This window comes from Gavialis gangeticus, unplaced genomic scaffold (assembly GCF_001723915.1).
Source record: "Gavialis gangeticus isolate Ggan-Ray unplaced genomic scaffold, GavGan_comp1, whole genome shotgun sequence".
Lineage (NCBI taxonomy): Eukaryota > Metazoa > Chordata > Crocodylia > Gavialidae > Gavialis > Gavialis gangeticus.
The window spans coordinates 31,070,169-31,081,555 of record NW_017729031.1 but is presented as its reverse complement, the minus strand read 5'-3'; the positions used below and the strand labels follow the sequence as shown (position 1 = coordinate 31,081,555).

Genomic DNA, 11,387 nt, shown 5'->3' with positions numbered 1-11,387 from the left:
CGAACCCATGCGCAGATCCAGGATTCTACACTCGGATGTTCATAGTGGTGCCCGCGGTGTGTTTTTTTTCTCTTAAGCTTGAATGTGCCCTTGGGTACCCAAACATTGGGGACCCCTGTTATAAACTAAGTGAACTGGAGATGCTAGTAATGAGCTCTTACAAAAAAGCTTGCGCATCTCCTGAAGTGAGGACTTGCACTCAAAGCTTGCGCATCTCCAGTTTAGTTAATGTTATAAATTGCATCTCTACCTTTTTTCCCTTCCATCTAATTTCAGCTTAACATGGCTAACTACCTCTATCTCCAGCTACATCTGTAGTGAAGATGCACCTATATTTGGGTATCGATTTTGATTCTTTCCCATTGCACCTTGGTAGGAACCCATTTGTTGAGTGAGGACTCTTTCTATGTGTGTTCTCTAGTGCTGCAACCTTCCTGTGGCTCTCTACTGCTTTTTTTTTTTTCTTTCCTTTTTTAAAGCAGGATGTTCAATTTGTTGAACTTGATCTTCGGATGAGATTGACCTAAATTCCTTTTGTACCTCTTCCAGATCACTGGAGTTGTGCTGATGTGCATAGGGATTTCTGCCCAAACAAAACTCCGTGACACTTTTGTGGTGATCAACGAAGCTTCCTCTGGTGTTCCTGTGATCATCACCTTCGTTGGAGTCATCGTTGTGTCCATCTCTAGTTTTGGTGCAATTGCTCTTATGAAGTCCAATCATGCAATGATCAAAGTGGTAAACTGTCTGTATCTGGCAGCGTTTAATCTCTTATAGAGTCTTAACAGTGCAAATTGTGGTGGGAGAAGTAGTCTTCTTAAACCAAAAGGGTGGGGATGGTGCCTGTGTATGAAGAGTCTGATTGGCCCCATGTAGTTTGCCTTCTGTCTGGCACTGGCTTCCCTAAGGGATATGCATTACATGTGAGAAACGAAAAGTAAAGTGCTTTACCTCAAACTAACATGTCTGTGAACGTAGTAGTTTCTGCTTATAACTCACTGGGCCAATTACTGGGGAGTACATGTGAACACCCCTATTGCCCATTGCAGGGGCAGCCCAGATAGTTAACTGTTTAAATATGAAATGCTTAAGTAGATGCTCCCTATTCTAACACGTGCATTTGGGAGGAATGCATGCAAAATGGTAGCTATTTTATTTGTCTACTCTTATTTGTGTTCATCTTTTTTCCCCCTAACCTGGATCCTTGAACTGAGCTACTAAGGCATCTCTGTGGCAAATGTGTCCTTGGTGGGAGGAGAGGGTAGGGAATTGTGTGTGTTTTGACTTAAGTGCTGAGGATTTGCACCCTCCATTGGGGGCGATGGCTACCTGCCAATTTTGGCTACCTGGTAGACTGGATCACTGAATTCCCAAGTCCACATCTAGGCAAAGCCTTTCAGCTTGCTTAGATGAATCCTGTTTTGCAGGGAAGCTTTTTGTGCACCAAGTGTTGGCTTTGACACCTGGGGATGGCTTGAAGCTTTCCATGGAATTTCACGTGCAGTCCTGCCTGGGATCGGCACTCGCAACGGCTTTCACAGACTGGTGTGGCCCTTGCTCTCAAACGCTGAGTACTTGTAGCAAAAACATTGCTTGTTCTCCATGAGTCCTCACTCTTGACCTTCTGGGTTTACTTTGCTTCCTGAATATGAAAAGATCTGTTCTCTCCGAAGTACTACAGGGTGCCTAAGCACCACTTGCCATCCTTTTCTAGGATTTGGAAACTGACAGCAATTCTAAAAGCATCTGAACAAAGTTCTTGAGTAAATAGCAGAATAAATTGAAAGCCTACTTTCTGGCTTGGGGATGGAGATAGGACAAACTAAACTAATTTCAGCTACTAAATTTGAAACTCTGCTGTATGTAGCTAATGAGGAGCAACTTGGCAGTACAGAGTGCAAACTGCTTGGTACTGCTGGGGTCAGCAGTTTTAAAAATCTTGGACATCTATCTTTTTGTTAATTTGTTTTGGTGTCCGAGACTGGGAGCACTTTCACAGGCATTTGTGGCCCAGATCTGATCTCAAATGGGGCAGAGAGAGTCTAGCCAACTTTGGACAATGTGACTGGGAAATGGAGGCTCTAGCAAATAACAATGGGCTAACCAAACTATTGCTGGGTTTCCAAATGCCATTGGAGCACAGATTATTTGACTGCGGTGGTGGGTAACAAGAGACTTTTGTTTTAGTGACAGTTGCATTGCCTTACTGCAAAGGATGCTAGAAGTAAGCAGGAAATGGTACCCCTCCCAAGAAGATATTTGAGGCACAAGAGGGAAGGAAGGAAAGGGAGAAGCTAATAAGACTTGTGGGTGTAAAGCCACAAGAGTCCAACTACAGGCTATGGAACGCTTCCAAAATCTGCTTTGACACTTCAGATGGTCAAGCAGATTATACTGTAGGGACAGTGTCGCCAGACTTGATCAACCAGGAGGAACAGTACAACAATAAAAGGAATGCTTATATCTGGGTTTAATTGGCAGTATCTGGAAGAAATGAGTGGGAACAGTTAATCTTTAATGATCCTTTCAAGCAACGGTCAGAATAATTTATCTAGAGTAAAAATCTGCGAAACTACAAACATCAAGTCTGTAAAACATACATTACAATTTTGCAGTATTTTAATGGGAACATGATCAGCCCTAAGCCTTCTGACTTAGGACGTGAACCTTTGTTAATGCCACTTCTCCCAAAGATGGATTTGCTCTACTGGACTCTAGAGCAGTTGCTGATTTGGAACAGACCTAAGGACTATAAAACGTCTCGTCTAGAGATTTCTTGGAAACTTGGAAAAACCTTTCTGAGCTGGGTTTAGGCATTCCTCCCCCCCCCCCCCCCTTCAATATATGGATTAACTGTTGCCTCCTTGATTTTTGGGATCAAAATAAGAGCCCCAATGTAGGAGATGGCTAAGGAAGGGTCATTGGATTTATAGAGCAGTCCACCAAAAATTCATACTTGTAGAGCAAAATATTTCCTAGAGCTGGCTTAAGATGTCACTTCCTGGTGCCTGGAATACTGGCATCCAAATGTCCAGTGACTTTTTCTTAAATATACCATCTCTTGCAAGATTTGACCAAATGCCAACAACTGTTCTGCCTCCCTTTGCAACTGTTAGTGTTGGAGGAAAGCAACGGGCTTCTATTAAAGCTATGTAAAATGGTACTTTTGAAAGCACCCAAAACTGACTTTGGTGGGAGCAGAATTGGGTTGGCACAGGAGGCTCCTGAAGACTCCACCTGGAGCGTTCGGACACTATGCCCCTGGCCCCTCCATGTTTAACTGTGGGGGGGGGCACCTCCATCCAATGAAGGGACATGGCTAACAGTAATGTTGAGGCCCTTACTCAAACTTTTCTGCTTCAGAGCAGAGATCTGAACCATTGTTCTGGGTCCTTTGGGGGATGAAAGTAACAAAGGAGGGAGGAAAAACATGGCGTAACTTTCTAAAACTATTTGAGCCACTTGCAATAACATCTTGCCCATGTTGCAACACTTAATTGACTGCAGTTGCTAAAAAAGTTGCTAAACAATTGCATGTTCCCAGGAACACTTGCTGAGGTATGCTAACAGCAGCAGTTTTTACCATTTGTACATTGACGCAATCTGTAGAAAAAGGTCTGCACCACTTTGACCTGGCTCCTTGTGACCATGACTTAATCCCTTGTCAGCCATTGTAGCTGTATACTAGCAGAACTGATGACCATAGAAGAGTACCGAGTCTGACTCTCTGATTATGCCCATTTTGGAAAGTCGAGAAGAGTTCTGAGATGGGGGAGGCAGATGAAGATAAAGGCTCCCATGACGCTTGATATTGGCTGGATTAATCTAATACATATGCATGTAGTAAGAGAGCATAATGGCTATATGCATGTAATCTAAAACTATTTTCTAGTTTACAGGCATGCTGCTAATTATCATCTTGATTGAAATTGTAGTTGGCATCTCTGCCTATGCTTACAGAGAAAAGGTAGGTGTGTGTGAAATGCCTTAAATAGCATGCTATGCTTCTACTACTAAGACATTGCAAGTTGCAAAGTCCTTTCAGGGATCTTTGTCTGGTATCTCCTGGTTTCTCTGCTTAAGGGGTTTAATGCCTTGTGGGCTGGACTAGATGACTTTGAGGTCCCTTTCAGCCCTGCGTTCTTATGGCTAAGAAACCACATTCACTACTTGGGTGAAACTACTCCTCTTCTCAGACAAACTTACAGTTTTTGTTTTTGTTTTTTTGTTTTTTTTTTTAGTGCTGGTATACATTAGGCAGTACTGAAGCTTGTTTTGAATGCAAAAACTTTTGATGTTCAAACATGAACTTGAAGCTAGACTTTACCCCAGGTTGAATTTGATTGGATAAGTAGCCAGGTAGATGAACTAAGCTAATTAGTGAATGAGAACTTCATAACAGATGCAAGTATTTTGGAAGATACAATCCTGCTTTAAACAAGATGCTCAGAAAATCTTCCACTTAAGGATGAGCTGGTCCTCAAGCAGTAGTCACCATTGCTATTCCTGCGGTGTCTCTTTTGTTGTCTTTTTTTTTCCAGTCCCTAGCATTATAACCTACAAGATGGCTTCACTAGTCTCTCTGACAAAAGTTCAATATTCTTAAACTGGCTGGCAAGCTAGCCAGGCTGTGTAGTAGCATGCCATTGTGCCAGAGCCCCTTCTTACAAAAGAGGTAGAAATGAGTAGGCCTAGATGTTGAGCCTTGATCCAATAGAAGCCATATGTTATGGTGGAAAAACTTATTGAGCAGAAATGCAGAACTCTTACTAAATTGGGGAGCACTTGGCATGGCTTGCTGCTTGCTCTCCTCAGCTGTGGGTTACAGGATGCAGAAATAAGGCTGCACAAAGCAATAATTTTGTATTGGCTGACCTCTGCTTATCCCCTAAGAATGCTTAAGCAGGTTTCTCTTGTGTCATTTTGGAAAGAGGAGCTTGGGGGAAAGTGCATTGTTGGGGGTGATCTTAGTCTTGGAGCTGGTATTAAACAGAACTGGCATTCACAGGGGGTGCAAAGAAGGCCTGAATCCAAACTTGTCTAACATGAAATTGTCTTCTGCCAAGGAAAATATTTTTGCACTTAGTTCAACATCAGAACTATAAGTCCAAAACTGCCACTGCTAACTTCTAAATACAGAATAAAGTCTAGAGGAAGCAGTAAGAAAATATATGCTTTGGCTGTATTATTGCAGCAGTTAAGTAGCCAGAATTCATTAGGTGCTTGAGCAAAACCAGAAGTCTTAAAAGGAGCTGTGGTCTCCAGGCTATATTTGTTTGGAAATGCTTTCCAAGAGTATAAACCTACCATTAACTGCAATACTAATGGCTACTACATCACTGCTAGTTCAAGGAGAAGTTGCTATCTTCCTAGACAGAAATGCAGCTGTTTTTAGCACTGTTCTCTAGAGCAGAACTTGGAGTTTCAACTGGATTGAAGAAATGAGGCAAAGGTAGTTGTTCCCAGCAGCCCCTAGCAGAAACTAAACCAGCTATGCTGTTAGTGTTACTAATGACTCAATGTGCCTATCTACTTAAGCAAAGCTTTTTTTTTTTTTTTTTTTTTTTCTATAGCAGAAAGGTCTAATGCAGTGGTGGGCAAAATGCAGCCTGCCATGCCATTGTATCTGGCCCATGGGGCCCCTAAAAATTTTTAGAAAATACATATTTATCTGCCCCTGGCTGCCTGTCGTGCAGCCCTTGATGGCTTGCCAAAACTCGGTACGCAGCCCTCCACCCAAAATGATTGCCCGTCCCTGCTCTAATGGAAGCCTTGGGCAAGAAACCTTGTATTTGAACCAAGTCTAACTCTAGAATGTGGGTGTCTGTTGTCTTAATGGCTCAACTTGATTACTGGACTCTAGAATTGCATGGGGAAAGCTTCACATGCATGTGCTAAAGACTACATGGTTTTGATTTTTGAATCATGGAAAAATGAGGCTGGCAGGGACCTCAGGAGGTCATTGGGTCCAACCCCTCCTTGATGCAGGGCCACTCCGCCTAAAGCAGGGAGGCCAGAGATGCAGCCTGTGGGCTGCATCTGCCCTGTAGAGCCATATCATTCAGCCCTGGTGCTGGTCCTGTGTGGGGCCATTGGGGACCACCCTCTTCCTCCATTGTACCAGCTCTTGCTGGCAGTGGGGCCTCTGACCAGTCTGGGATGGCAATGCTGAGGGCACCTGACCCACTAAGGCCATCTGAGGCAAGGTCCTGTGGTCTGGTCCTGGGCCACTTGCCTGGCCTTATGGGGCTGGATGAGTCGGACTCCCTCCCCAGCCTAAACCATTTCAGATGAATGTTTGTCTAATGGGCATTTAAATGCTCAGCGATGGAGGGTCTGCAGACTTCCCAGGTAATCTGTTCCAGTGCTTGGCCACTTCTATACTACTTTCCAATACAGGAAGAGGGTATAGCTCAGTTGCTCTATACATCCTCTCTTATTTAAAGCTTCTACTTCTATTTAAAAAAGAGACCCTGTGCTGACCTAGTATTTTGAAAGGGAATGTGAAGGAACTTTTTGATATGAAAACAGATAGGTGTTTTTTTTGGCACAAAAATATAACAAACTTTACTTGTAGTTGCACCGTAACCTACTGGGAAGTGTCCTGAAGACCCTTGACGAATATGACAGAGAATCCCAAATAACCCGAGGTGTGGATGACCTACAGAGGAATGTAAGTAGTCTCTGCTCTGCCTTCTGGTAATGAGAGAGCAGTTACAGCATATTCTCTCAATGGATAATGAAAACGGACTATGACTTCTGGGAACCTTCAGATGTCTCGAGACAAATCCTTGTGTGGTTTCTCTGACTTGTATTAAAGGCATGTTTAGCTGGAGACTGCAAAGCAGCTGGATCTTCTATGCTGGGTAGGGTGGAGGGTTGCTGGTAAACTAGAAATAAATTCTGATGAGCTGGAGAACCTTTCTCCCTGGGGACTGACCAAGCAGGATGACTCGATTGACTAAAAACGCTCGAAAGAGATCCTACTCTAATTTAGCACAGCTCTAACTTGAGCTTTAAATAAATAGGAGTAGCTTTGCAGGGTGCTGACCCCTCCTAACTTTGCTGATTGGGAGAGGGGTTGGGGGCGAGGTGGAATCTAAGATTTGGGAGTTCAAATATGTTTGAAATCAATGGCAAATGAGATGCCATCTGTTGGCAAGAATCCTGCTTCCAATGCAGTTTTAACTGGTAAAGATTGAACAGCTTATGGAGCTGGTTGAATGGGCATCTTTAAAGAAACTAAAATTGATTTGGATTGCATTTCTACTGAATTCCTTGCAAAACCAGGGGCATCCCAGGAAATTAATTTACAAGGGGATGCAAGTACTAATGTCTACCAAAATCTCTGGATTAGTCTTGCTTGGTCAACCTGACCATGGTATGACAGACTATGAATTTTAGACCATCTATCTAAAGTGATCTAGACTTCCAGGACAAATCTGAATTAATCAAGAAAGGCTTTCCAAGAGCCAAGTCTCTGCTTCTTTCTGAAAAGATTGCTCTATAGTAGAATGGACTGCTGCCTATTGAACACTAAGCACCAAGGAGTTGAGGTTAGACTATGACTTCATGGTTCATTATAATCTTTTTGATGCTCCCTAACCCCTGCACTTCACAGCTGATAATGACCCTATTTAACAACGCTTTGTTCCTCCTGCTATTTAGCTCTGCTGTGTCTCCTTCTGTCTAGCGGGGAGGGTTGAGGAAAGGTACTATGATAAGGTTGCCTGTGTCTATACCAACTATACACTTAATCCGATAAAAGAAATTACCCACAAGAATTCTTGCCTTCTACTTAAAATGCCACTAATTCACCTGAATCTATGCCACTTCTAGTTTCAGTGCTGTGGTGCCCAGAACTACACTGACTGGCTCAACACTACGTATGGATATCTCAATTCTGCTGTTCCAAGTAGCTGCTGCAAGGCTGTAACGAGAAACTGTGGAAGGAATCTAAGCAAAGACGCTTCTAACATTAATCAACAGGTTTTTGTGGTTTTCCTCACTATTCAAGTCTTACCCTTCTCTTGTTAATCTCCCCTACTGAGTAGCTGACACTGCAGTTAGTGCTTGCTGCCTAAGTGACTTGAATCTGTGGTATTTGCCTTCTGGCTAATTGATTTATAGATGAGCCCTTTTCCAAAATAGTCCTCTCTAAAGTTACGTCTGCTTGGCAGACTGGCTAGCTTAGCTAGACTTGCCGTTGATACCTAAGTGGCATGTGCTACAAAAACCTATCTAAGAAATGTAAATAAGCCAACAGCAAACCCTGTGCTGCTGCAGCTAGACTGCTCTCAGGACCTCAGCAGGCTCCTTTCCTTTTAAAATGCCCTTGCTTGGATAATATGTATATGCTATGTCGCAGAACGACTAATGACTGCAGGTATCTAAAGCAGGGGTATCTAACTTGTGTGGTCCTGCAAGCTGGATATGTAGTGTACAACCAGTCCCATGGGCTGGATGAAATGGCCTGGGGCTAGCCCCATGGGCTGGACTGGGTCCATATATATTCCTCCTCCCATATTGAATCCAGCACATTTAGTAGCTAGTTTTGAGACCTGGCAGCAAGAGGCCAGGCATCCCTGATTCTTGGTTGCCATTGTGGGAACAAGCTTCAGTGTCGAACTGCTTGCTGTGGTGCTGCTGGAGCTCCAGGACTGCTGTTTCCTCCCAGGTACTTGGCAGCCAAATTAGTGAGAGGTGTTTGGTTGCAGGAAAAAGTACCGCAGCTGGGTGAGAGCAGAGGTGCCAGAGCCCCAACAACACTGTAGGAAGAAGCCTGGCATCACGGGCACTTGGTCGCTGTTGTGGGAACCAGCCTGCTCTAGTGCCCTGGCACTTGGCTGTGGCCACAGAAAGGTCCCATCATGGCCAGAGTCTGCAAACCTGTGGGCAAGATGCTCTGGCCCACAAGCTGTTTGACACCCCTGACTTTGAATATTTCTATTTTCCACTACAACAGCAAAAATGCCATGCTCAGACACGGCTATCCCTTGCTGGGGTGGGGGGCATTAACTCGCATTCGTTTCATTTCCTCCATGCATATTACAACTTTCAAGCATGACATCCTTGGATTGTATGGAGAATGAGCTGAAAACCTTTTCTGTTCTAGCTCCTGGAACACTTGTCGGGATATAATAACACGCCTACTCCCTGTAAAGCTATGCTTACAAGTTGGTTGCCTGCCCTAATTGGGCATCATCCTGTCTCTGCCACTTTGTTAACTATTCTAGCTATGAAAGCTGAATGAGAACAAGAAATACGTTGATCCTCTCTCTCTCTCTCTCTATTCTTAAAGAAAAAAAAAATCTTCCAAACCCTTTTTTTTTCTTGCAATTTCATATCCTTTTCATCTCTTTTGGTACTTCATTATTTCAGTCTTGGATCTCACCTTAGACCAAGTCCAACAATCTTGCATGTCTGTTTAAGCTACTACTAGTCATGCTACTCCACCCATTGCTTTTGGCTAAAAGATATTAAGCATCACAGCAGGTCACGTTCTGTCAGATTCCTCAGCTCTGGGTCAGGTCTATGATTCTTTTTGCTATGTAGAAAATCTCTTTCCCTCTTTTAAACTCTTTTTTTTTTCTTCTGTAAGAACAGTAGTGAAATTCTAGATAAACCACAAATACGTATATTTGAAATACGCAGTCTTGGTCATCTTTGTCTCTTGAAAGCCATATCTAAAGTTCTGTGTGGGGTGTTTTATTTTGTTAACAGAATTTGGAACTGAAACAAAACTTGAATGATTTCTTCTCCTTTCCCCTCCCCCCAGCCTATTGCAACTCATCATTTCCCCAGAATGTGTACAGATGCTAACACTTGTACCAGATTGAGTGGTTAGCAGTAATCTCTCCTTTCTAGGGATGTGTTGAAAAGCTGAAGAAATGGACTGAAGACCATATTGTATTTATTGGAGCTGTTGGCATAAGTATTGGATTTGCACAGGTAAAAAGTCCAGCTTGCAAAGTAAAGATTACAGCCCTTTTAATGGCAGGTGGTGGGAGGGCAGTAACAGATCTCATTTGGTATCAAAGAGGTGGAATAAGATGGAAGGAAAAGAGGCAAATTAGTACTCAAACTTATTGACTGGTAATTATCCAAGAGGGGTGGAAGGCATCCTAATGTACCCTTGTTTTAAACCACTACAATTGAACCTCCAACTACAGGCACTTCAGCATACTATCAGCTCAAGTGCTCCAAGCACTACTGGTGTAGCTGAAGTAAATTTTTTAGTAAAAAAGCTAGGTTCTCTTCTTGTCACTATAGATGTCCATTAAAACTCAGGAACTTTTATTAAAACCTTCTGAGATACAATCAAGCTACTTACTCCCTGTTTTCACCTCCTTCTCAGATACTTGGGGTCTTCCTTTGCTATGTGCTGCTGAGAGTGCTTAAAGAAGACTACGCGAACTTGTGAGCCATCAAAAGGCGCATGAAACAATGTGTGGATTTTTATGGGTTTTCCTGGTCTGTTTTGATGCTACTTTTAAGAAGACCGATGTTGCTTGAAGGTGTTTAAACAATGAACTGACTGACTTCCCACACGAAGCTGTAGATGCTTCTCGGCTACAGTGCCAGCTTCTTTATGAGTGAGCAAAAGTGTGGGCTTCTTATAAAGCCTTTATTGCCGCCTTTTAGGATGGAAGGTGGATGGAGCTGGAGGGGACCCATGTCGTAATGCCAGAACTGGTAATGGATGTGATTCCAAGTTGAGGAATATTCTAACTTTTGCCACTCATTTAAGTTCTTCTAACGCTTGCGTCCGAGATTCTAATTTATCAAACAAAGCAGTAGCTCAAACTAGACTATTCTCTTTGTCTGAGTGGGGGGAGAAAATTTGCTTTCCTTGTAGGGACGGCTCTATTTGCTTGCAAGAAGAAATTCCTTCCGACAGGATTGGAAGTGAAGCCATTACTGTAGCATAGTAACACATTTACAGGAAAGGATATCTTTATCTACATGGGCCTTATCTAATGTTTGTACAATCTTTTTAACGTAACTAAAAACTCCCTTGTTTGGTGTGCAACAGTGAATACCAGTGCCCTCAAATTTATGACTACTCAGCTGCGAAGAGAAGCTATCACAACTGGCAAGCATATTGACCCCCTCTTTAAACAGCTTTCTATTTGTCCAAGGGAAAATGGTGTGAGTTTTAAACCAACCACATCTTGATTGATTAAAATGTTCCAGTATTTGTACAACCAACCTGGCTTCTCTTGTGTTTTTTATGTATCTATATGAAAAGGTGGGCAACTATTTCAGCTGGAGGACCACTTAATGAGTTTTTGGGTGAGCTGTAGAGGGCTGCAAGGGTAGCTCCTCCTTGGCTGGTGCCCCACCCTGGTTGCAGTCTTGGGACTAGAAGTCCCTCCCCTTCCCCC

The 11,387-nt window shown here is 43.1% G+C and overlaps 1 protein-coding gene across 2 annotated transcripts in view; it reads left to right on the top strand.

Moving 5' to 3' along the window:
* Positions 1 to 10,811, top strand: part of LOC109301414 (tetraspanin-7-like) — a 12,444-nt gene extending 1,633 nt beyond the window's left edge. Inside the window, exons 2-7 of one of the 2 annotated variants that reach the window (XM_019522571.1) lie at positions 550 to 745; positions 3,900 to 3,967; positions 6,578 to 6,673; positions 7,840 to 7,989; positions 9,868 to 9,951; positions 10,358 to 10,811. In XM_019522571.1, the coding sequence (XP_019378116.1) occupies positions 550 to 745; positions 3,900 to 3,967; positions 6,578 to 6,673; positions 7,840 to 7,989; positions 9,868 to 9,951; positions 10,358 to 10,423 (660 nt within the window). In that variant the 3' untranslated portion in view covers positions 10,424 to 10,811. Of the gene's footprint in view, positions 1 to 549; positions 746 to 3,892; positions 3,968 to 6,577; positions 6,674 to 7,839; positions 7,990 to 9,867; positions 9,952 to 10,357 lie in introns of both variants that reach the window. The other variant, XM_019522570.1, reaches the window with a different exon arrangement.
* Positions 10,812 to 11,387: the final 576 nt, after the last annotated feature.